This window comes from Cydia amplana, chromosome 5, assembly GCF_948474715.1.
Source record: "Cydia amplana chromosome 5, ilCydAmpl1.1, whole genome shotgun sequence".
NCBI classification, from domain to species: domain Eukaryota; kingdom Metazoa; phylum Arthropoda; class Insecta; order Lepidoptera; family Tortricidae; genus Cydia; species Cydia amplana.
The window spans coordinates 12,399,532-12,426,737 of record NC_086073.1 but is presented as its reverse complement, the minus strand read 5'-3'; the positions used below and the strand labels follow the sequence as shown (position 1 = coordinate 12,426,737).

The window sequence follows — 27,206 nt, the reverse complement described above, 5'->3', positions numbered from 1 at the left end:
GTCTGTCAAGTGAGGATGGCGCACTAAATCAACAAATATTTATATCTATTAGCTAAGGAAACTTGGATCCCAAACTGAATATGGCATACTCAATTTTTCCATTTTTAATATGATAATCAATTTTAAATAAAACTGTAATAATACTATTACTTATTCTGTGACACTGCAAAGATCAAAAATAAAAAGGTACCCTCAAGTGTGCTTGATGTAGAAATACCTACAGAGTTTCTGTGAATGGGGAAATATGTAAACTAATAAGATAAGACAGATTTTTCTTTATAACCAATATGTTAAATTTACTAATCAATGAAATGTTTTTACTGAAATATGAACATTTTACTAAAATAAAAATGTAAATACAACCATGTTCATTCTTTAAAGGTCCAGGATATTGTCGTAAAATCCGTAACTCCTGTACACAATTCTGTATATAGACTTAGGAGAGTTCTTACTTGGTTCATACCTAGTTTATTACCTATATTTTTTTTGTACTGTGATCACTAAAATCTAGACTGTCAATACAATAAATCAAAACTTGTCACTACTGTCATGTTGGTTTCATTTCATTTCTTATAAATTTTATTATAATGAACACCTCCAAGGAATTCAAGAAATATTAATCAATGTTACATGATGGTTTCTGCAAAATGAATACTAATGAGTCTAAAAAGAAAAAGGCTAAAAAAGTAAAAAGTAAAACATTACCAAGGAACATTTCTGAGCAGGCATCAGTAAATTTCATATCATAAAGCAGTAAAGTTGTTCATTGTTGATAAAATTGCAGATTAGCTTTGTTATAAACATTTCAGGGGTCCAGACCAACAGGCGATAGTAATGTCAATGATGTAGAGGAACCATGTTGCCCCTTGATAGCCAAAGACTCCGAATGGGTAGACATTTTACAGACATCACATAGAGCCATGTCCTCTGAATCCACCGAGGAGGTAATCAATATTTTGATTTCTGTGCTTTAGGGCAGTGGTTTCCAACCGGTGGGCTATGAGAATAGGTAAATAGATTGATGATATGAATAGTTATTGGTTTTATAAGGGGGAAAAGTTGTTGTTGATACCCGAGTAATTGGTGTAAAAATTGAACCACGAGCGTAACGAGTGGTTTGACAAGTGGAATCTTGGGCGTTGCGAGGGTTAAACAAACTTTGTTACCGAGTAAAATCAGGCGTGTAGTCTCACTCCGCGATTTCGTCGCTTTGCTACAGGTAGCTAAAAGTACATCCGTTCGGCCCCAATTTTGGGGAAAGCCATAAGCCGCGCGTGGCGCTGTCGCCACCTAGCGGCCATATCTGTGCTGATCGTAACAGACGCGTTTTGTTAGAGTGAGTCTTCTATACTTAGTACTATTATTTATTCTGTGGTGAAATACAAAAAAAATCACCTCACCAATGCGAGGAAACGTTTAATTGTAAAACAAAGTGTTGTTGGACTGTATAAAGCTGGAAACAACTTTTTTAGGCAAACTACGCGTAAGTACCTACTACCATCCTTCCTTTCCCTTTTTAGGTAGAATCGGAAGATGGTCGGGAAATGAAACCATTAGCAATCATGTTTCCAGGACTGCTCGCGAAAGACCCCCAAACTCTGCAAAGCATGCTGACCAAGACCATGTCGACCACCGAAGTCACCAAGCATTTAGTTGATCTCGGTCAGAAAGCTAGCTTCAAATACATGAAAAAATCTAGCAGGCTCATCCCGCCTGATAAGGTACTAAGACATTAGGTGTAAATGTGAAGGGTTTTAAGAACTTTAAAAAGCACCTGTGACAGCTCCCTGAAGTGAAGTTGCAGACGTCTGTAGATAATAATCTAAATATGTATGTATCCCGGCTGCCATCTAAGTACATGTAATACCTATGCCAGGCGTGGCTCGCTCCGCGATTTCGTCGCGTCGCTACAAGTACATACATACAGCCCACACCCATTTTGGTGTCTAACCATAGTTTTCGCGCACCGCTAAGGATCGGACGGTTGCTCGCGCTTGCGCCACTTAGCGGTCACATCTGCCGTAATAGACGCGTTTTGTTAGAGAGTGAATCTTCTGTAGATACCAAGTACTATTATTTATTCTGTGCCTAATTAATAAATTACTTCTTGACCTGCTAGCATGAGTTACGTTCTCGAAACAGAGCGCAACTCATCCTAGCAGGTCAAGTAATTAGGTATTTAAGCCTAGGTCTGGACACTGGATAGCTACGTTACGTGTTAATCTTTGCCACGGTCAGTCTAAATTATAAATGTATTTTTAGGAATGGTTGGAGAGCGTTTCCGAAGTGAACACCGGCAATTCCCATTCTTCAATGGGTCCCGGTGTGAGCGGTAAGTTTTGCCTTTCAAAGCCCTTCACTTTGATATAACGCACAAATAAGTTACCGGGATTCGAACCCAGGCCCATCGGCTTCACGAGCAGGGTCACTAATACCCACTAGGCCAGACCGGTCGTCAAAGTCATCAAAGTTTCAATAGGTACGTTTTAAAACTAGACAGTATTTAGTTCTACGAGAGCTAAATACTGTCTAGTTCTACGATTCAGTTCTAATATCTGCTTGAGTGGGATGGCAGGGCAATACCTATTTTCTTTCTATATCTTTTCGATCTAGCGCTCTTGCAGGATTGCGACTATTGCAAGCAGGGTCATAAATACGAGATCTTTACAGCATGATTTTGAAATTATTATCGGTAATTATGAGAATTTAAATATTATAATTTCTCAATAGGTTCCTCCAATTCTGACGACTCCCTCGAAGATACAGAAACCCAAAAAACAGAAGAACTATGACAGTAATATCAACATAACATAGAAAGGCATCTAAATATATAAGAAAATCATCCAATAAAATAAAATTCCATTGATATAATATTAAAAATTTATTACAATTTTTGTACAGAGAAAAGTATTTACATATTTTCTTTTATTACCAATCGAGACGTACAAGAATATTACTTTCATTTTGGACTTGTTTAATTTCTATCATTCTGGTGGTATGGTGTGGTCACTAATCGTATGAGACGCCATATTTCCGGCGAAGGTGCTTTCAACAGCAATGGCGAGGCGTCTGACAAAGGTAAGCCGAAGCTAATTTTTGTCTGCTTTTTTATACGTATAAAGCTATGTATGATAGCGGTATCTTGATATTCTTGATAGTTTCCCGGTCTATGTATTTGGATAAAGGGTCAAATAGTGTCAACATAGCTAAACCCGTTGAACGCCATAAGTGATATACTTACCTACAAAAATGTCACCCGCACACAAAGGTCATAAGCGTGTGAGCCGAAATGGACCTTGTTTGAAAGCAGTACGGCACAGTCAGCGAAACTGTTAGCTTAGCGCCCTGCATACATGTTTGTATGCAGCTAAGCAAAACTATTTTTTTGTCAACTGTACATAATAAAAACAACACTTATAATTATGCGTTCTTGGCGCATTTCACTAGTTCCACAAACGCCTCGCCACTGATAGGATATGACATAATAATATGACAATACTGTGACAATGATATAACATTACCCAAGTTCCAGTTTGTGTCCCGCTTCATATTATATAATGTAAATTGCAAGTCTACATAGCTGACTACATGATGTAGGCTGCAATCTAGGGCATCTATCTGTTTCATATCCCACGCTATTGCCGAGAGGAAGTCACTATTCACGTCTAAGGTACTAAGTTTTATCAGTTATTAGTATTATTGGTGTATTATTATGTTTGTCGTAGATAGCCAACACAGAAATAGCTGTTATCTTGTGTCGCCTAACAGACACTGACTTAAAAGTACTTAAAAAACGAATAGATATATATATACATTAAAAATAAAATTATTGAGCATGATTTAAAACAATCTTATGTCCTAATTTATTAATAACATTTTATAAGAAATAACATAAGTTAAGGACAGATTTAAACACAGTGTAATAAGACTAGATAAGTAAATGATTACTAAACTTGTCGCAGTTATACATATGTAAAATGAAAGAGATTTGTGAATCTTATACCTTTAAACGAGCAATTCTTGTTGTACATATATGTATATTATACATATTTATATATTTCGGGGATCTCGGAAACGGCTCTAACGATAGTAACGATTTCGATGAAATTTGCTATATGGGGGTTTTCGGGGGCGAAAAATCGATCTAGCTAGGTCTTGTCTCTGGGAAAACGCACATTTTTTTAGTTTTTATATGTTTTGCGAGCAAAGCTCGGTCTCCCAGATATTAAGTTTTTAATGTAAGTGTTTTTATCTCTGGAAAAACGCGCATTTTTGAGTTTTTATATGTTTTCCGAGCAAAGCTCGGTCTTCCAGATATTTTGTTTTAATTCTAATCATGCCAGTTAATTTTGCATAAACATAGGAAAATGAGAAAATTTGACTTTTAACCCTTTTCCATCCGGCGTCTGTTGTCTTTTTGGGCTTTAATCAGGAGTCTTGATAAGGTTATGGTGAATAATATGTAGTTTGCTAGCAAAAGAGTCAAGTCAAGATTGTGAAATGTTGTCTATGTCGCAGTCGGATCGTATAATCCGCCGTATTACATTACGGCTAGCTGTTTTCTAAAACAGGGGCGTTTTGAAATGCGGCGGTTTAACGATTAGCCAGATTGAATGCGGCTGAATGAGAATCCGCCGGAATGTATTCGGCGCCATACGTTCTTCAACACGGCTAACCGTAATGTAATCCAGCGAGTCATTAGCCGCCGCTTTGACAGTTTTTAGCTGACTGACGCTGCCTGACATAACAACAACAAACTATGAAAAACGCTGGGGTGTCCATCAAATCTGGAGTTCGTCGGACTGTTTCTTTTCAAAAAACATTTCCTTCGCAACTTAACTAGACGGTTCCTATTTCTGGGCGGTTTGCCCTTCGGGCATCTGAAGCTACCTAACGAACCTAACCTACCTACCTATTGATTTTGTGAGATGTCCGTGAAAACATAACACTCTGGGGAAAAAAGCGAAGGTAGGTAAGGTTAGGTTCGTTAGGTAGCTTCAGATGCCCGAAGGGCAAACCGCCCAGAAATAGGTTGTGAAGGAAATGTTTTGAAAAAGAAACACATGTAGTGCGGTGGGACCATGGTAAAAATAAATTAAATTGCAAACATTGTCAAACTCCGGTTACGTAGGCGACCGAAAGAACTGGTCACTCTACAATCTAAATACTATTACGATGCGGCTAAACGTGGGCCGCCTTATTGAAGAACGTATCGCAATGACAATCCGGCTAATCGTCGAACCGCCGCATTTCAAAACGCCCCTGTTTTAGAAAACGGCTAGCCGTAATGTAATACGGCGGATTATACGATCTGACTACGACATTTAGATTACGCTTTGCGACACACACAAAAGTAAGTATTCCACTTCAAATCTAAAAAGCTATTTGCTATCTATTTTTAAAAATATACTGTATCAAATTGTATTCTACTAAAATTATTTTGCTAAAAAATATACTGCGGTTTGTTATGTATATGTACTATTCATTACCGACTATGAAACAATAGATAAGTGTACGGTAAAATTTACATAGACCCGTATAGGCACTGCATCTGAATATGTATCATAAGTTTAATAATATTTATGCATGTACGTGTTTTTACTGCTTTCCGACGCTACAGTCGGGAAGTTAAGAAAAAGGAATTTTACAATGATAATGACAATATCAATCGTGTGAATATTTTTAGTCAGAAACCTCCACAAGGCTTGCTTTTGTAAATATTTAAACATTATCAAAAGCTATCTTAGACTAGAAATAATAAATACCTAAATAATTTATTAGATATTTTCGCGTTATTGAACACATTCGTACCTATGAACTACTGTTTATGGTTTGAAGATACGTGATATTCGATTTATTACTTACAATTTGGGCAATGTTACAAAAGCGGGTTCGGCTTACAATTATTTTATTACTTCAGGTATACTGTGATTACTGTGATTATTGAGAATAATTATAAGTTACATTCGTCCTAGCCAGTTTGTAGATACAATGACGCTAACGGTTACTGTTACTACTTCCAAACAGTTATTGGTAATAAAAAATCTAAGAAAGATCATGCCCCAAAGCAGAGAACATACATACAGTTTCGCGTCGCGGCGCTCTCGTGCTAAAACTACCGAAATAGTTGTCTTTATCGAAGAGATATAAATGACAGTCAATATCACAAAAATCTGGTTATAACATTGCAACTTAACATTATAAAAAATATTGTTTTAGGTATAGAATAGTGAAGAGGGGCCCCACGGACAACAACATTCGTGTCACTGTAGAATTTATAGATACAATTCCATGACCTGTACCCTGTACCTACTCCAACCTCGACAACAACACAACTCGTTAAATAATATGGTTTTTTGACACAGTTATACAGATTTCATATGTTATTAGTTATTAATTAGGTAACTTATAAGATAAATTTACTATACATCTGACTGTACGTAAGGAATTTACAATTACCTACATACATACAAACAAAAACTTTATATCTTCATATAAATAAATAACCTAATAGGTATAGTCAGCAGCAGAAGTTGCTAAGCGGGCGAGGTGTTCAAAATTGCCTTGACACGCTCTTATTCTCTTAACAATAAAGTCGCATCAAGATCATTTGAACACCTCGCCCGCTTAGCAACTGTTGCTGCTGACTGTACCTACCCTAAATGAGTGTTGAATTGACAACAAATCATACCAAATAAGTTGTTAAATGTGGTTTCCCGTTATTCCTTACATAATTTTAACAACATTAATACACATATAAATACATACTATTATAAAAGCTTATTTAATAAGTTTTTCACACTTAAAAAGTAATTTCCTTGACATTGTCTCAAATTCATTTTAATATCTACAATCCATAGGTCTTTTTTTACATGATAACACATTTACACAAATAATTATGTAATTAGACAAAAAAAATTAAATAATTAAAACAGCCATTGGCAGTCTAAATGCTATGTAATAGCAAGTTGCAAATCGGCACTACTTTGAAAAAAAAACTCGTACCTTGTTCTGTTTATCAAAAGAAAAATGTGGTATCTATGTACAGGATGCATACTTACTGTCTTTAAACTTTGAGTAGCAGTGTGAGTAACGAGATTTAGTGCTCGTTTAGACGGTGCGAGACCTCGCATGCGAGTTTCATTACATTACATAATTTGATCGGTCGGTCGAATTGACGTAACCTCAATGGTCCGCAATGTAACTAAAATCGTATACGAGTTCGCGCGCCGTCTAAATGGGCCCTTATTCAAAGTAGTGTAGCTTTATGTACTGAGGTTTATCACTGCTAATTGCAGAGGGCGCTTAGGGAAAGGTTTAAAGTGACAGTTTGTTATTTGCATTTTATTAAGTATGTATAGTTTATATCTTTTTTTATTCGATATAATATATCTTTCTTTTATTCGAAGCCAAGAATTCAAACTTCAATATCACCTATCGCTAGAAACCGTTAGGTATATAACAGCGCCATCTGCGTTCAGCTTTGCGCGATTAACCTCATAGTTAATCTCTCTTTGAAAGTTATTTGACGAGTAATTTGCATGATTATATGCATGTTGAGTAATGGTTTACAACTATAATAACTGGTTATGGATGTTTAATGAAAGAAGTCTGTTTCACAACCTCAGTCATCGGTGAGTAAACAAGTGAAATCGTATTTGCTCATAAAATTAGCCGCCACTCGGAAACGGCAAAATGGACTAAGGAATAGGTATTGCGTAAAAATAATGTAAGCTGCAATCAACACAACTAATGTCTTAGGTTTAACATCTGGCTCAATTGTTGTTAAGGTGTACCTAAATTAGAAAAAAACGCGTTAGTCGATTTTCAAACTAGGTACGATTTTACTGGCATCTAGCATAATATATATACATCCTGAATATGATGCTCAGTGGCGGTCTGGAGTTTAAAAACGGAATAATTGTATTCCTAAGATGTACCTACGGTGTTTCCCGCTATTACCGCTAGTATAGGTCTCCCTGTCAATCCTACCAATAATGTCAAATTCTTGTTTTTTTAAAGGAATTCTATAACCCGGATGATAGCCAAATCACACTGAAAAGTTAGAAGCAGGGGAAACCTACGCCGGCACCATCTCTAAAAACCTTTGACAGTCGCCAACGCTATGAAACAAACCCGCGGGCACTAGATTCCGAGCACAGTCAATACAAAATGATCAATCTAACATTTCCTTAGCTTAATTTTTTACAAGTTAGGCCCACTTGCACCATTCCACTAACTCGGGGTTAACTGGTTAAACCTGGGGTTACCATGGTTACCAGTACAATTTGAGACTAGGTTAATGGTTTAACCGCTTAACCCCGGGTTACTAGGATGGTGCAAGTGGGCCTTAGTCGTTTAAAAGTCTAGGTATCGTACCCAGGCAAGCCAGGCACGGCGACAGCGTGTCGCGGCTGACACGTGCAGCGGGCCAGCACGACGGCTCCGAGCAGCACTAGCGCCGCCGCCGCCAGCAGTCACGCGCGCGGCCGCCGCGACCGCGCGCCGAGCCGCGGCGGCGGCGCGGCGTACCTGCACGGATATATAGAATTTCATTGATAAAATGTTAACTTGGACAGGTTAATAGTACGACAGTGCATGATTTTTTTAAAGATGTCAACTGATTCTACTTCCTGTCAAAAGAAAATGTTTCTAATAAACCTTCTATCTATTGGTACCCCACAAATTGCCAAAGAGCATATAAAAAAATGTCGCGCGCTCCGCTAGTAAAGACAGTCCATACAAAAAATTCACAGGTTTTTAATGGTCATCTGCTTTTAGGGAAAAAAGTAACTCTAACCAAACATGGTAATATAGAGTATTTAATGCATATAATGTTGCTATTCCCCCGGACGCTATATTTAGCCGACTAACCGTCATTGCGCGGGCTTGAGTGCTGCCATTTTCCGTCCGCGCGCGCGCGCCTCCTGTCGCGTCGTGGTGTACTCGAACCACATCACGTTGGGGATCAGCGTCGTGTCACGGATCATCAGCATCTCGCAAACTTTTCTGGAATTCACATAATTTCACTTAGCATCATAAATATTAATTAATATTAACCATTACACAATTCCAGTCATGCATAGCTCAGATACTTACAATGTAACTAAATGTGGAAATAGTGGCGTCAGAACTCTATGCACCAAGGCAAACCATATTGTTGCAAAGAGGAAGCCCACAAGGGCCCCCACTGTGACTTGTGAGGATGTGTGGTAGTGTAGGTACACCCGGCCTACACTCACGAGTACGGCTAGGCTTAAACATCCACAGACTATGATGCCTTTCCACAACGCAGATATTATACTATTATTGTTTATATGGTGCAATCTGAAAAAACATAAATAAATTGTGATTCCAAATGCATGTTGTGAAACATTTACAGAACAGGTGATACCACTTTTACATATAGAATCTATTTTATCTATATTATAGATGGTCAAGCAAATCTTGTCAGTAGAAAAAGGCGCGAAATTCAAATTTTCTATGGGACGATATCCCTTCGTGCCTACATTTTTCAAATTTGCCGCCTTTTTCTACTGACAAGATCTGCTTGACCCAGTATAAATAATGTGATAAAATATTTTATAATAATAGCCTCTAGCCACACAGGGATCCAAACATGCTATTAAGAACACAATTTTGATTTGTCAAAACAAAGGAATTGAAATCTTTTTTCTTCAACCTCTGTGCAGCTAGAGACAAGCATCTGAATAAGAAAATTTTTGTTATGATAGTGGAAAAAATAATTTGTTCTTCTTCTTCAGTCGGTCCCTCAATACTGAGGATCGTGACATCATGTCCTTCTGTTGGAGACCAGGTTCCTCCATAGGGTTCTATTTCCCGCCAAGCGCATGGCCTCCTGCAGTTTTAATTGCATAGGTGCCGTAATTTGAGAACACCATCTAGTAGGGGGAGGGGCCTGAAGTCTCGAGCCTTCAACTTTGCCCGTCATTATTACTCTTTCTGCTGATAGCAGCAGAGCTACTTGAAATAACACAAAGTAAAATATTTTCATAGGAAGTAATTTAATTTGTTTTAGAGTACCAGTACCAATGAACTTACCTTATAGCAACAAAGTACAGTACGTAAATACTGAAGAACCAAACAAATTGAGCGTGAGACGATGGCATTCCATACTCATTGTACAGATGCCCTCGCGCTAGAGGTCTTGCTTCACATATTACGTGCTTTAATATTATGTTTAATACTTCATTGACCAGTGTGCCTACAAAGAAGGCAATCTGAAACAAAATATATAATTATATCTTATGTGAAACTACATGTGTCTGTTTGCATATACATATTAAATGTACATGGCGGGAAGAAGTTGATAACTCGAGATATTTTATTAAAGAAATTAGAACTTTAAATTAAATTACATAAGGTTAAAATTTCTTCCATTTTTTTCCGCGAGTTATCAACTTCTTCCCGCCGTGTACGGTCCGTACACTAAAATATCTCGAGTTCTCAACTTCTTCCCGCCGTGTACCGTAATATACAGTACAGTAATCCAAAAATTTACTATGTATGTTCTCCAGAAAGCAAACCAGAATGTTCTGCATAAAATGATACACTATGAAACAATGGGATATTTCTCTGTGGAGAAAAATTAATGTACAACTTACGGTATGAAGATCTCGTCGAAATAAAACTAGCGTGACGAATCCGGCGCCAATTCCAAAAGGCGACAGGCTAATAAAGGCAAAGAATTTCCCTATCCAATCACCTGGAAATAATCAAACGAAATACGTGATTCTCCTCCGATCGTTAAAGGAGCTGTTAAAATAGTTTTATTGTCACCGGGTAAGCAAAATCAGTGCAACTTTCACGCATGAACTAGCACCATTTACTGGCTTGCATTGTATTTAAACATTTAGTATCACTCTTCTACAGATATTATGTTTATGGACTGTTTTATATGACGACGAAATTTATTGTAGTAATAAAATAATACATACCTTTTGGATACTCAACCAAAGTAAGAGCAAGCGGTTGCCATTCGATCTCGCCGTTGAGTTTCATTGTATCGCTAAAAGATGAAACTTCTTCTTCCATTATATTACGCTTATTATTATACAGATTTTAAGATAGAAATCGTCATAGAAGTAACATCCTTTTTGTTATAAATTTATATAAATTAGGTACACGATATGCGATACCCATGCGATACCTATCAACGATTGACAAATTCTGCTTGATTTGACGATTTGACGTTTGGCTTGGTTTACTTTTTTTTAAGTAGAGACAGTAGTAGGACCAAAGTAGGACTAGTGAAACGACCTGAAAAACCTATTTCACACGAGTTAAGCGCTAGGTATCGTTCGAAACGGACGGACGGTCTAACCAAGTTGGTCTGGATACCGTGTGTATTGAGCTTTATCTCAAATAACCACAGACAAATATTACGCTCTATTTTGTGACATTCACTCACACCGACCTAGGTCTTTCTTTTGTGGAACCGTCGTCAAAATAAAGGAGACCTTTGTATCAAAAATTTCCCGAAAATTATAAAAAATGGCAGAATCGGAAATAGTGGATGCGGACCTTACAATTGATGATTTACTTCCTAAAAGTCCAGAAAGGTAAAAGTAAATGCTATCTATACATAAAAAAGTTACCTAGAATTCGTGAACCAAAATGTACGGAATTTGGTATTGATTAAAGAATGCATTGTTTGCTGAGCGCTAGTGTTCTTTATTTAGCTAGATTTTTTATGAGCATATGAATTAGACTGCAACGTGCCAATAACGTAGGAGTAACTAGCTATAGTACCTTGACGTTTGACCTACTTGCATAGATCAAAATATACCGTCGACCACTTTTCAACAAGGAGCAAATTCTCTGTTAAAATATAAACAAGTTCTTAAGCTGATAGCAATGTGTTACTATTATAGTAATTGATCAACAGCTGAAGTTGACTCTAACTATTATAATAGCTAGAGTTAACTGCACTTGTTCATTATTTGTTTACAAATCTTATACCTTTAAAGGAGCAATTCTTGTTTGTTTATTTATTTATTATATTATATTAATATGGGGGTTTTGGGGGGCGAAAAATCGATCTAGCTTTTTATCTCTTTAATGCGCATTTTTGAGTTTTTGTATGTTTTCCGAGCAAAGCTCGGTCGCCCAGATATTGAATATGAAACGTTAATTGAAAATCTTGTCATATTTCAGTCTGGCTGAGGAGAAGAAAGAGAGTGGCAACCACTTGTACAAATTTAAAAATTACAAGGGTGCTCTTGTAATGTACGATGAGGCCATCCAGCTATGCCCGGAGAATGCCTCTTACTACGGCAACAGATCTGCTTGCTACATGATGCTGGGCATGTACAAGAAGGCCCTGGATGATGCGCAGAAATCTGTTGCGCTGGATCCAACATTCACCAAGGGATACATCAGAATTGCAAAATGCTGCATTGCTCTTGGTAAGAAGAAATATATTATTATGTGTATTAGATTTATATATTTTCCAGAATATTCAAATCAAATCAAATATCATTTATAGTCTGGCAACTAAGGCCCATAGATACATACCTTACAAACTAACATACATACAATAATAAAAATCTTATAAGCTAAAAATTATTTCGGCGACACTGTGGTTTTCTGGTGTGTTGCATGCAGGGATTGGATACCGGTATTTTTTGTATGGGAACGGAAACGGTATTTTTTCGTTCTTCGCTAATTACTTCATTTCTAATTGGGCAATCTAATAATACGAAGTCGTAACCTAAAAACACAACTGAGTCCTACATTTCGAGCATAAAATAATTCGAAAAATATGGTTATTTCTAAGTTTTTGCAAAAAACCGGTTCCGATCCCTGGTCGCATGTTCCGGTGTAGGATTTGGCAGATTCCCACGGAACCGCCGAAACACCACGCCCTTCGGCCAGAAGTCCAGATCCAGATATTGAAAGTAACAGGAAAAAACAGCTTAAAGTTATTCTTTTTCACAATTCTTATGGTGTCACAATATATTTTGTGCAATATAGAGGTATAACATACTTCTAAACCTGGAACATCATTTTGACTTTACCTTATTTAATTGTTAGACTTAATTATGTTAACTTAAAATATTTTTACTTTGGTTACAACATCACTGTTTCTTTCCTGCATCATAGAGTGCTCACTCCATACATCAGTTTTAGTACCAAAAAGACTATTAGCATCTAGCATCGAGCAGCGGAAATATCAGTACTGCTACTTGACAATAGATGTAGCACCGACCGGAAAGTCTTATGCTGTTGAGATAAGACTTTCCGGTCGGTGCTACATCTATTGTCAAGTAGCAGTACTGATAATTCCGCTACTCGATGCTAGATGTAGACACTGAAATTAATAGTCTGAACTAATGTATGGAGTGAGCACTCTTGTGTTACTATATTTTTCTATGCCTGCATATTTTTTTTTTTTGCATCATGTATTTACAGGGGACATCTCTGGCGGAGAGCAAGCCGTACGCAGAGCGATGGAGCTGGGCGGCGCAGACTGCGCAACGAGCGAGCGCCGCGCGCTGGAGTCTCTGCGCAGGCTGCATGAGGATGCCCAGCGTGCCATGGAGGCTGAGGACTACCGCCGTGCTGTGTTCTGCATGGACCGCTGCCTCGACTACAGTCCGTCCAGCTCTAAGTAATTATTTGCAGATTTTAACTACCGTAAGGTTGGGGTACTTTAGCCCTTACAAGGTTACTTTGTCCACCCATGAAAACCCATTTATTGAAATAATATATTCTTGAAAACGACACTAGATGACTAGACGCTTCCATAAAAATATATTAGTCACATAATGCCGTTTTTAATCATTTATCAATTCAATAAAATAGGTTTTCATGGGTGAACAAAGTAACCTTGGGGAGCTAAAGTACCTCGACCCTACGGTATGTAGTTTCAACTTTTATGTATTGTATTTCAGTTGACCTGTCTGTCTTGTTATTATACCACCTGTTGACTTCTAAGTTGATATGATTTTAGTAAGATATCAAACAAAATATAATTTCCTAATTATTTCGTTAGCATTTTGGCAAAAATGATGATGTGAGAGAACCATCATTAGGACCAAAAAAACTTAGTTTACTTTCTGTAGGCTTAGCACCACAATGACTGCCTGTCCCTTTCTAATTAGTACAATTGAAGAAAGACATGTAGTCTATTTCGCGCGCGTGGTGCACTCGTGATAAGCCTACTCAGAAGTAGGAATTGCAGTTACTTTCGGTTAATTGCCCATGTAAGGCTGTCTAAATACCTACCCCACCATTATAATTAAACCAAATGTACGGAGCTGTGTTGATAAGTGTCTCACCACAAATGATAGCAGTTATTATAGCACCTACTCGACGTGAGGCGATCCTATCAAAATCGCGATTGCACGCAAGGTTCTTAACAAGTTTATTCTGACTTTGAAAACCATAAGGTTTTACTTAAACTCAAATTTTTCAATTATGCTGAATATTTGAATAAAAATACCTCCACTAGTTTTTTCCGAGAGAAGGAGGAATCCTTTGTAATCATTCAATGTAAAATTATGCGGATATATAGATGGTCAAGCAAATCTTGTCAGTAAAAAAAGGCGCGAAATTCAGATTTTCTATGGGACGATATCCCTTCGCGCCTACATTTTTCAAATTTGCCGCCTTTTTCTACTGACAAGATCTGCTTGACCAAGTATATTTAGTAATTCTCATATTTGCTTATTTATGACGAGACATCCCTACCTTCGCAAGTTATCACGAAATTAGTGACAAGAGTATAGTTAATGAACGAATTTATGTATAGCGATCATGTTATTATTCCAGGGCGAAATTGACCAAAGCAGAATGCTTGGCTATGATTGGACGCTGCCAGGAAGCACAAGAAATTGCTAATGACATGATCAGACATGACAGTTTGGACGCAGAGGCCATATTTGTGCGTGGTCTCTGCCTTTATTTTGAGGTTTGTATCAATCACATACATTACATACATAGATAGATTAAGTATAATTACATATATGTTTTATGTATATTCTGGATGTTTTTCCAACCCTTAGCTAAATATTGCGAGATAAATCTATAGGTCATACTGAGAAACAGTGGCGTAGCGTGAACTAATCTAGCCGTGGGCGAAATCGCATCTGCGAGGCCCATTTCTTTCACTGTGCCCGAAGGGGCCTCGCGCGAGGCCCCTCTTGGGGCGCGAGGCCGTGGACGACGGCCCACTTCGCCCACGCCTAGCTACGCCACTGCTGAGAAACTTTTACTATGTGACAAACCCCGAAATAGCAAAAATATTTTCGACCTTTCCATATAAAACATCGACATCTGGGGCCTATTGCATAATAAAATACAAGCTAATACTATTAGTAATTTTTCACTAAGCTGATCCAGAATTCCAGATCAGCCAAAATTTATGGAACAGCCAATTTTATTTTCGCGATTGGGGTTGGATGTTGGATCCATAGTAAAGTTCCTCACAAAGTCACAAAATATGGCTAGGGGTTGGAAAAACATCAAGACACAATTCATAACCCATGGATAATTACCATTGTATCAATCAAATTAGCATAAGTTTTAAATGAATAAATATTATCTTATCTTATAACCCATGCTTATTATTTTAGGACAAGGATGACCAGGCATTTAAGCATTTCCAACAAGTGTTGCGTCTTGCACCAGATCACAAGAAAGCAATGGAAACTTATAAGAAAGCTAAGCTTCTCAAGCAAAAGAAGGAGGAAGGTAATAACATTAATATTGTATTATATTTTGTCAGTTCATGTTTCAGGGTGGTATTCCATCTGTCCAATGTGTATTGCATCTCACATTTTGCTTAGTGAGAGTGTGAGACGCAATGACGTTGGACAAAGAAACTGAACAGGTGGAATACAACCCTCAGACGCAATACATTCACCGGTATTATCTCTATCCGCCGGGTAGCAGTTGTACATTATTTAAATACATGTTTTGACTTCTAAGCTAAAACACTTTTCTGTGCCGCAATGACTCTTGCTTCATTCTTTATATTATTATGTACAGTTAGAATATAAATTATTATCGGTATGTACAGAAATCAAGTTCAGCATCGTAACAAAATGTGTAAGGAAATGCGACCTCAATGGCTTTGTTACAGTAGATGGGTTACAACCACTGGGTTCCTAACCTAGGGGTAAAACTGGTATTTTACGGGGGTAACTGCTAGCTAACCTAATATAACAATACAACAAACGTAAAAACGTTTACTTTTACACGTTTTATTTTTTATTACCATTGGGAGGAGGGGTAAAATCAGGTTCCCTAGTTAGTCATAGGGGTGACCGGACTGAAAAGGTTAGGAACCATGCAGATGTTAATTAATTTATTATATTACACGTGAAAATGCGCACTGTTAATTTTCATAAAAAATCGAGTGCCAAAAAACTGCAAGCATTGTAATAGATGGCACTGTTATTTCTATATCCCTTTTTTTTTTCAGGAAATGAGGCGTTCAAGATGGGCCGCTGGCAGCAAGCCCTAACCCTGTACAACGAAGCCCTCACCATCGACAAAAACAACAGAGCAGTCAATGCCAAGCTCTATTTCAACAAGGCCACGGTGTGCGCCAAACTCAACCAAATCAAGGAAGCCGCTGAGGCTTGCACCGCTGCTCTTGAATTAGATGAAAACTATGTGAAGGCCCTTCTCCGTCGAGCCAAGTGCTACACAGAACTAGGAGAGTACGAGGAGGCAGTCAAGGACTATGAGAGACTATACAAGATCGATAAAAGCAAAGAAAATAAAATATTACTCCAAGAGGCCAAGCTTGCTCTTAAGAAGTCGAAACGCAAAGACTATTATAAGATACTTGGGGTCGAGAAATGTGCATCTGAAGATGATATTAAGAAGGCTTACAGGTATGGAATGTTTAGGGCCATAATGTAAATTATATGTGCAAATAATTTGACTTGGTATAAGGGCCTATGCACACCTCGTTTTTTTAACGCGCCGTCGACACAAACGCGATGCGAAACGAATCTGCTATAAAATAGCACAAATGTAGGTAATGATAAGATTTTATTTGATCATTCTGTGTCTATTTGTAAGATGTCAAATTGCAAACATATATTTTGAATAAATACATTTCAAGGGTATGTAGGCATGTTAACCCTTAAATGCATGATTTTTTCTTTTTGCCCGAAATTAATATATGTGTTACGTAATTGTTTGCTGATTATGGGAAAAATGGTAAAAAAAATATAACATCGATTTTCACTGCGAAATCAATGTTAGAAGTTGCATAGGCTGAATCATATTTATGTAAATATATAACTTTCAGTAAGAGATATAAGATAAATCCTACTATCATCAGAAAGGTACACTATTTGTGATACACCTATGATAGAGTTTTTAAATATAAAATAATAACAAACTCCAAAAAAAAACATCCAAAATCACATACTAAAAATCATCAAATTTTGGATTTTTTTAAATTTTCTGACATTTCGTCTTAAACCGAATGTAATTTTTATAAATTAAAATATTGCGTAAATTTATATAAAAAACCGGCCAAGTGCGAGTCGGACTCGCGCACGGAGGGTTCCGCACCATCAACAAAAAATAGAGCAAAACAAGCAAAACAACGGTCACCCATCCAAGTTCTGACCCCGCCCGACGTTGCTTAACTTCGGTCAAAAATCACGTTTGTAGTATGGGAGCCCCACTTAAATCTTTATTTTATTCTGTTTTTTGTATTTGTTGTTATAGCGTCAACAGAAATACATCATCTGTGAAAATTTCAACTGTCTAGCTATCACGGTTCGTGAGATACAGCCTGGTGACAGACGGACGGACGGACGGACAGCGGAGTCTTAGTAATAGGGTCCCGTTTTTACCCTTTGGGTACGGAACCCTAAAAAAACGAACTATAGCATAGAGAAAAAAATACATAGAGTGCTCACTCCATACATCAGTTTTAGTACTAAAAAGACTATTAGCATCTAGTATCGAGTAGCGGAACTATCAGTACTGCTACTTGACAATAGATGTAGCACCGACCGGAAAGTCTTATGCTGTTGAGATAAGACTTTCCGGTCGGTGCGACATCTACTGATAGTTCCGCTACTCGATGCTAGATGTAGACACTGAAATTAATAGTCTGAACTGATGTATGGAGTGAGCACTCTTGTCTTACTTATTTCTCTATAACTATAGTGTCTATTTGTAAGATGTCAAATTGCAAACATATATGTTGAATAAATACATTTCAAGAGTATAATATAGGCATGTTAATGTTGTGTACTGGTATCCAGGAAGCGCGCCCTGGTGCACCACCCGGACCGGCACTCGGGCGCGCCGGAGGGCGAGCGGCGCGAGCAGGAGCGCCGCTTCAAGGAGGTGGGCGAGGCCTACGGCGTGCTCAGCGACCCCAAGAAGCGCGCGCGCTACGACCACGGACACGACATGGACGACGACAGCGGCGGCATGGCCGGTATGTACTCTCACCTTCCCTCCACATTAAGCGGGCCACTCACACACCTGCCGCAGGGGCAATACGGGTTATTCCCACTAGTTACCACCAAGTTCTTACCAGTGGTAACTACTGGGAATTTTTTTCCCACCTTTTACCACTGGTAACTACTGGGAAAAATAATTCCCAGTAGTTACCACCAACTCGGTTTGGTGGTAACTAGGGGGAATTTTTATTCCCAGTAGTTACCACCAAAATTTTGTTAGAGTTAAATACTAATAAAAACAGTATAAATAGTATAATATAAATAAAGAGTGATTTAATAAATAATTATTAAGTTGATTAGTGTTTTAGTAAACTGCCTTAAAAGTGATGAAAAAAATATTGAATCAGTTTAACTGTTACTAGTACAAAAACTATAATATATGCAAGGATAAATTTAATAATCCATTTAGATTATTTTTCAAGTTATTTTATTCGGTAATTCAATATCACTCTATATTTATACTATACTATTTTATACTGTTTTTATTAGTATTTAACTCTAACAAAATTTTGGTGGTAACTACTGGGAATAATTTTTCCCAGTAGTTACCAGTGGTAAAAGATGGGAAAACAAAATTTTGGTGGTAACTACTGGGAATAATTTTTCCCAGTAGTTACCAGTGGTAAAAGATGGGAAAAAATTCCCAGTAGTTACCACTGGTAACAACTTGGTGGTAACTAGTGGGAATAACCCGGCAATACCGGTCGCACGGCGGTCGGAGCAATTTTAGGCTGTTTTCTACACACTAGCCTGCCACTCAGTGTGTAAGTGATAGTCCCGCTGAACGCACGTCGACGAGAATGGCTCCTGTGTTATCAAAGCACTCGGTAGTCGCCAATGAACTGACTGGAATTGCCCCAATCGTACTACACGTGTAATAACCTAGCAGGGCGGTAGATACAATCTAGGGAGCTAAGGTCTTGCGCCCCTGCCGCCCTGCTGCAGGCCCAATCTAAAAATTGCCCCTGCTTCTCTACACACATCACAATTAAGGAGGCAATTAAGGGTCCAATTCCAATATTGCCCCTGCGGCAGGTGTGTGAGTGGCCCGCTTTACTGCTCCCCTTATCTTATTGTGCGGCCCTACATATCGAGACTCGGCGATTCGGGTAGGGACCCAAGGAAAATTAAAGAGATGCCGTCGCGAATATTCGCCGAATCCCTGCCTGTCTGGACGCACCATTACAACATAGAAAGAGTAAAGAAATTTTTTAAGTCATTTTTCGACCACTTGTTGGCATCCGATTACTGTGCTGAAATTCAGCATACTTAAATCAGCCGGACGACAATATCACGATCAAATGATTGAGCTCAAAGGTATATAGGAACTTTGTAATGTCAACGCAACCTCATTTAGTTTGGGCTCGTGAGAATAGTCTTAACCAGCAGAAACTATCGAAACAACAAGTGCAGTTAGCGATACAAACTTGTACCGAAAAATCTAATTTTCGCCAAAAACTTATTTAGCGCCACTGGCACCATCCCACTAATCCAGTGTTAACCGGTTAAACCTGAAGTTACCATGGTTACCAGTACCATTTGACACTGGATTAACGGTTTAACCGGTTAACCCCGGGTTATTGGGATGGTGCAAGTGGCGCTAAGCAACCACTATATTGGAGTACATACGTGAGACCGTTTGTAAATTTGACAGTAATAATACATAAATAAATTCTTTCCTGATTTACGCTAACTTAGTATGTCCGTCTATTATGAGTGATGCAACCGGACCTGGTACAAAATCCAATGGCTGCAAAACTGCATACACTTTATGAATAGAATCTATTCATTTTGCAGCTCGCCATTTCTAAGTGTAAGGCCTGAGTGGACGCTCGAGTTGGGCGTGCAGCGGGGCGGGGCGTGCGGCGTGCATGTTAAGAGCGCTCCAACAAGAAAAGTCAAAATAATGCAAAATTGGTGATATTCCTCGATGACATTCAGTACTTTAGGGTCATTATTAGAAACAATGAGTACTTGTTACGGTAAAAGCGTCTTCTTATCTTTAGGAATTACTTTTTAAATATTGGAAAAATGGCTTATTAAATTAGTAATGATTTTTTTTCTGATGGTTGTTTCCGAAAAACCACGTGAAGCACTAAATTGTGAGCTCGTATTTGTACATGTTGAGAAGTTTACTCCGGTAAAGCTGGCTATTTTGTATTACTAATACCCTGTACATTAGGAATTACTTTTGACATTTTTCCTAAATACCTTTGAGAAAGAGAAAATCGAAGAAAAACAAACTCAATTTTCTCGCGGAAACAAGTGTCAATTCCTACGAAATTCTACTTAATATCGAAGTCATTTTCATACTCAAGCAATCTGCAGCGTTTGCTTATACTGATGGTATACACTAGTGTTTATGAAATTCTACTATAATTTTTTGGCAATTTTTTGAAAACGACTCTAATATTACCGATGACGCGCGGTCGTGAGCTCAGTGCCGCGGCAGAGCTTGTAGAGGTAGGACGTGTGTCGGTCGGCTCCGAACGTTTTCAACGGCGACGACGAGGTTTTTTATCATTGTGTGCGGCAGGCGCCGTGTAAAATGCTATACTGTGTGCGTGTAAACGGCGACTGAGAAACTTTGATCCTAGTACTGTGTATTTGGTTTTATAGTATAGTATGTAACTACCGGACAGCATTAAAGATATTTGAAATGATCTGATATTTTATAGGTACTAAATTAAAAAAGCGGCCAAGTGCGAGTCGGACTCGCCCATGAAGGGTTCTGTATTTAGGCGATTTATGACGTATAAAAAAAAAACTACTTACTAGATCTCGTTCAAACCAATTTTCGGTGGAAGTTTACATGGTAATGTACATCATATATTTTTTTTAGTTTTATCATTCTCTTATTTTAGAAGTTACAGGGGGGGGGGACACACATTTTACCACTTTGGAAGTGTCTCTCGCGCAAACTATTCAGTTTAGAAAAAAATGACATTAGAAACCTCAATATCATTTTTGAAGACCTATCCATAGATACCCCACACGTATGGGTTTGATGAAAAAAAAATTTTTGAGTTTCAGTTCGAAGTATGGGGAACCCCAAAAATTTAATGTTTTTTTTTTCTATTTTTGTGTGAAAATCTTAATGCGGTTCACAGAATACATCTACTTACCAAGTTTCAACAGTATAGTTCTTATAGTTTCGGAGAAAAGTGGCTGTGACATACGGACGGACAGACAGACGGACAGATGGACAGACGGACAGACAGACAGACAGACAGACATGACGAATCTATAAGGGTTCCGTTTTTTGCCATTTGGCTACGGAACCCTAAAAATGGCTGAATACAAATGCTTTTGATGACATGTCAGAATCAGAATATATAGGTCTGATGATGGAGCTGGGAGGTGGTCACCAGTACCAATCAACCATGCAACTAAACCACTTCGTGTTTCGGCTCGTTTGATTCGTCTCAACAAGATCTTTGACACAAGATAGGACTCAGGGTCTGATGATGGAGCTGGAAGGTGGTCACCGGTACCAGTCAACCACGCAACTAAACCACTTCGTGTTTGGGCTCGTTTGATTCATCTCAACAAGATCTTTGACACAAGATAGAACTCAGGGTCTGATGATGGAGCTGGAAGGTGGTCACCGGTACCAGTCAACCACGCAACTAAACCACTTCGTGTTTGGGCTCGTTTGATTCCTCTCAACGAGATCTTTGACACAAGATAGAACTCAGGGTCTGATGATGAAGCTGGAAGGTGGTCAACGGTACCAGTCAACCATGCAACTAAACCACTTCGTGTTTGGGCTCGTTTGATTCCTCTCAACGAGATCTTTGACACAAGATAGAACTCAGAGTCTGATGATGAAGCTGCAAGGTGGTCAACGGTACCAGTCAACCATGCAACTAAACCACTTCGTGTTTCGGCTCGTTTGATTCGTCTCAACAAGATCTTTGACACAGGATAGTACTGAGGGTCTGATGATGGAGCTGGAAGGTTGGCACCGGTACCAGTCAACCACGCAACTAAACCACTTCGTGTTTGGGCTCGTTTGATTCGTCTCAACAAGATCTTTGACACAAGATAGTACTGAGGGTCTGATGATAGAGCTGGAAGGTGGTCACCAGTACCAGTCAACCATGCAACTAAACCACTTCGTGTTTGGGCTCGTTTGATTTGTCTCAACAAGATATTTGACACAAGATAGTACTGAGGGTCTGATGATGGAGCTGGAAGGTGGTCACCGGTACCGGTCAACCACGCAACTAAACCACTTCGTGTTTGGGCTCGTTTGATTCCTCTCAACGAGATCTTTGACACAAGATAGAACTCAGGGTCTGATGATGGAGCTGGAAGGTGGTCAACGGTACCAGTTAACCATGCAACTAAACCACTTCGTGTTTCGGCTCGTTTGATTCCTCTCAACAAGATCTTTGACACAAGATAGGACTCAGGGTCTGATGATGAAGCTGGAAGGTGGTCAACCACGCAACTAAACCACTTCGTGTTTGGGCTCGTTTGATTCCTCTCAACGAGATCTTTGACACAAGATAGAACTCAGGGTCTGATGATGAAGCTGGAAGGTGGTCAACGGTACCAGTCAACCATGCAACTAAACCACTTCGTGTTTCGGCTCGTTTGATTCGTCTCAACAAGATCTTTGACACAAGATAGTACTGAGGGTCTGATGATGGAACTGGAAGGTTGGCACCGGTACCAGTCAACCACGCAACTAAACCACTTCGTGTTTGGGCTCGTTTTATTCCTCTCAACGAGATCATTGACACAAGATAGAACTCAGGGCCTGACGATGAAGCTGGAACGTGGTCAACGGTACCAGTCAACCATGCACCTAAACCACTTCGTGTTTGGGCTCGTTTGATTCGTCTCAACAAGATCTTTGACACAAGATAGTACTGAGGGTCTGATGATGGAGCTGGACGGTGGTCACCAGTACCAGTCAACCATGCAACTAAACCACTTCGCGTTTGGGCTCGTTTGATTCCTCTCAACGAGATCTTTGCCACAAGATAGTACTGAGGGTATAGTGCATAAAATACGAGTAGCACAAAGAGCCATGGAGCGCACCATGCTCGGCATTAAACTGCAAGACCGAGTGAGGAATGTCGAGATCCGACGCCGCACCAAGGTGCGGGACGTGGGTGACGTCATTGCCAAGCTTAAGTGGAGTTGGGCGGGACATGTTGCTAGGCAGAGTGATGGCAGGTGGACCAAAATGTTGACGGATTGGTGGCCGCTTACGGATGAAAGAAGCGCCTGGCGTCCGTTGGCTCGTTGGGTGGATGACGTTCGAAGTATCGCGGGGCACTTTTGGATGAAACTAGCACAGGACCGGGACAAGTGGCGTACAAGAAGAGAGGCCTATGCTCAGCAGTGGGCGACCGAAGGCTAAAATGATGAATGATGAGTACTGAGGGTCTGATGATGGAGCTGGAAGGTGGTCACTGGTACCAGTCAATCATGCAACTAAACCACTTCGTGTTTGGGCTCGTTTGATTTGTCTCAACAAGATCTTTGACACAACATAGTACTCACAGGGTCTGATGTGCAGGTTGCATGGTTGACTGGTACCGGTGACCACCATTCAGCTCCATCATCAGACCCTGAGTATCACCTAGTGTCCAAGATCTTGTTGAGACGAATCAAACGAGCACAAACACGAAGTGGTTTAGTTGCATGGTTGACTGGTACCGGTGACCACCTTCCAGCTCCATCATCAGACCCTGAGTATCACCTAGTGTCCAAGATCTTGTTGAGACGAATCAAACGAGCACAAACACGAAGTGGTTTAGTTGCATGGTTGACTGGTGCCGGTGACCACCTTCCAGCTCCATCATCAGACCCTGAGTATCACCTAGTGTCAAAGATCTTGTTGAGACGAATCAAACGAGCTCAAACACGAAGTGGTTTAGTTGCATGGTTGACTGGTACCGGTGACCACCTTCCAGCTTCATCATCAGACCCTGAGTCCTATCTTGTGTCAAAGATCTTGTTGAAATGAATAAAAAGAGCCCAAACACGAAGTGGTTTAGTTGCATGGTTTACTGGTACCGGTGACCACCTTCCAGCTCCATCATCAGACCCTGAATATCACCTAGTGTCCAAGATCTTGTTGAGACGAATCAAACGAGCTCAAACACGAAGTGGTTTAGTTGCATGGTTGACTGGTACCGGTGACCACCTTCCAGCTCCATCATCAGACCCTGAGTCATATCTTGTGTCAAAGATCTTGTTGAAATGAATCAAACGAGCCCAAACACGAAGTGGTTTAGTTGCATGGTTGAATGGTACCGGTGACCACCTTCCAGCTCCATCATCAGACCCTGAGTATCACCTAGTGCCAAAGATCTTGTTGAGACGAATCAAACGAGCTCAAACACGAAGTGGTTTAATTGCATAGTTGACACCAGTCAACTATGAGCTATGGAGCTGGAAGGTGGCCACTGGTACCAACCAGTGGCCACCTTCCAGCTCCATTATCAGACCCTGAGTGTCACCTAGTGCCAAAGATCTTGTTGAGACGAATCAAACGAGCCTAATCATGTTACTACATGGTTGATTGGTATCCGTGACCACCTTCATCATCATCATCAGGCTTCATCATCAGATGCTTAGTATCAGCTCGTTTCTAAACTTAAGGTACAAATTAAAGGTTTTTTATATAGCTAAAATAGTTTCACTATACAACCTATACCATATGCAATGACGAAAAATGAAAATAAGCGAGTACCTAAGTAAGTACGTATAATTTCTTTCTAGTAATAATGACCTACATAAGTATGTATATTTGCACTGGATTTAGTATTTTCGTACCAAAGAACATTTTTAGGACTTTGATATTAAAGTACAGTTAGTGTTGTTATGATTGATTTCAATGTGCTTCACGATCGGATCAAGAATGTTTAATCCATCATTGTAGTGCGACCGAGGGAAAATGCGGTGGAAGGGATCGGCGACCTGAGATCGCGGGGCCTGGCGCAGCGCGTAAAATACCTAAACTCGCTCATCCCCGAAATGTAATAGCACTCTTAAACAAATGCAAACGTATAGGAGCGGCCTTAGTGCACGCTGCTCAAATCACTTGTGAGCCCGACGCCACGCTGCACGCCCCGCCGAACGCTCCGCTCCGAGCGTCCACTCAGGCCTTACACCAAGACTTCTTATCACTTCGGGTTTCTGATATATCCCTGTTATTCATGTTATGTATTTTTATTTCATTTTTTATTTAGCGGCAATTGACTATTGACATTTTTGTTGCAGACATTGACCCGAACGTAGTGTTCCAGACCTTCTTCAACCGCGGGGGCCAACACTTCGACTTCCAGTCGGGGGGAGGCTTCCCTGGATCCGCATTTAGCTTCCAGTTCGGTTAATCTTTAGCGAAACTAACAAAACAATGTCCCAGATAGATACAAAAAAATTACTAATTCTATACATTGCCATTCCAAATTATTTGAACCAAATTAGTGCACTTAATTTGATCATGTAGCGACCACGTTTCTACTGATTGTTTTATACCTACTCGACATTTAGCACTAACCGAACATTTACTTACAATGTCAAATTATGCTGTAATTAGGAGTGTAACACTCTGTAAAAATTAATGATATTTGGGATCATCCATTAATTAAATCACACATTTAGGGGGAGGGAGTGGGGGTCAAACAATGTGACATGTTGTGACAAGGGGTAGGGGGGAGCCACAAACTTTGTGACGTCACTTTAAAGGCTTCGTCACACAGGTGCGTTTTCCGGGCGGGGCGTGAGCGGCGCGTGAGCGTTTTATATGTAAATGCGGCCCGCCCCGCTCACGCGCCGCCCGGAAAACGCACCTGTGTGACGAAGCCTTAACTTCAATAACTGGGAGACAGAGCTTTGCTCGGATTTTTCGCCCCCGAAAACCCCCATATAGCAAATTCCATCTAAATCGTTAGAGCCGTTCCCGATATCCTCAATAAATAAATATATACATATAAATAAATAAATATACAAGAATTGCTCGTTTAAAGGTATAAGATCAGTAACCTTTTTTTTTATTTGTTACTAGCGACCCGCCCCGGCTTCGCATGGGTTAACAAATTATACATAAACTTTCCTCTTGAATCACTATCTATTAAAAAAAACCGCATCAAAATCCGTTGCGTAGTTTTAAAGATCTAAGCATACAGACAGACAGGCAGCGAAAAGCGACTTTGTTTTATACTATGTAGTGATGATAAGTAAAGTTGATGATAACAAGTTTTTGAACGATAATCGTTTTTATTCATTTAATTTTCTTTCCTAATCGATTTGGTGTTATAAAATTACTAATATCATTTTGTTTTATCAAAAATATTTTGAAAAATAGGTACCCAATTCGAATTGGCGATTTCGTTGAAAATAAAATTGACAAAATTGTGACGTCACACCAGGGTGGGAGGGGTGATCAAATATGACAAGGAGGGTGGGAGGGGTCAAAAAACCTAGAAATTCGTGTGACGTAATTAATGGATGACCCCTTTTATATTTATAGTTACAAAAATAGTGTTGCCTTATAGTACCTGCAATATTTTGTAATGGCGAATCTATCCAATGCCGTATTATATGGAATGCATTAACGCCTTTTAATAACAAGATGGTTAATGGCAAATTAATGTTAATCGCATAATTAATTAATATTATAGAGATAGTAATGTTATCGACTGATTTGGTTAAGTAACTTTTTTTCTTTCTTCATATGAAGCAGTAACTGTTTAGAAAGTAACAACTGTTTGT

At 39.2% G+C, this 27,206-nt stretch overlaps 2 protein-coding genes across 2 annotated transcripts; one reads left to right on the top strand and one right to left on the bottom strand.

Annotated features, from left to right (window-relative positions):
* Positions 1-8,865: 8,865 nt before the first annotated feature.
* Positions 8,866-11,157, bottom strand: LOC134648500 (dolichyldiphosphatase 1-like). Its single transcript, XM_063503022.1, has 5 exons — positions 10,959-11,157; positions 10,626-10,726; positions 10,063-10,241; positions 9,100-9,327; positions 8,866-9,009 (listed from the first exon to the last, which is right to left on the bottom strand). Exons 1-5 carry the CDS (start codon positions 11,053-11,055, stop codon positions 8,877-8,879), a joined length of 738 nt encoding a protein of 245 aa, XP_063359092.1. The 5' UTR covers positions 11,056-11,157; the 3' UTR covers positions 8,866-8,876.
* Positions 11,158-11,421: 264 nt separating this feature from the next.
* Positions 11,422-25,982, top strand: LOC134648077 (dnaJ homolog subfamily C member 7). The gene is made up of 8 exons (XM_063502529.1): positions 11,422-11,582; positions 12,178-12,428; positions 13,435-13,633; positions 14,797-14,935; positions 15,600-15,717; positions 16,451-16,868; positions 18,264-18,442; positions 25,713-25,982. The coding sequence occupies exons 1-8, from the start codon at positions 11,515-11,517 to the stop codon at positions 25,823-25,825; spliced, it is 1,485 nt and encodes a 494-aa protein (XP_063358599.1). The 5' UTR covers positions 11,422-11,514; the 3' UTR covers positions 25,826-25,982.
* Positions 25,983-27,206: the final 1,224 nt, after the last annotated feature.

Bases quoted from the DNA above. Each gene is read 5' to 3' on its own strand.
- LOC134648500 (XM_063503022.1), bottom strand. From the start codon at position 11,055: ATGGAAGAAGAAGTTTCATCTTTTAGCGATACAATGAAACTCAACGGC. The intron at 10,727-10,958 runs GTATGTATTATT...GATTATTTCCAG, and splicing joins TTTGGTTGAGTATCCAAAAG to GTGATTGGATAGGGAAATTC. The intron at 10,242-10,625 runs GTAAGTTGTACA...ATTTTGTTTCAG, and splicing joins TTCGACGAGATCTTCATACC to ATTGCCTTCTTTGTAGGCAC.
- LOC134648077 (XM_063502529.1), top strand. From the start codon at position 11,515: ATGGCAGAATCGGAAATAGTGGATGCGGACCTTACAATTGATGATTTA. The intron at 12,429-13,434 runs GTAAGAAGAAAT...ATGTATTTACAG, and splicing joins AAAATGCTGCATTGCTCTTG to GGGACATCTCTGGCGGAGAG. The intron at 13,634-14,796 runs GTAATTATTTGC...TTATTATTCCAG, and splicing joins TACAGTCCGTCCAGCTCTAA to GGCGAAATTGACCAAAGCAG.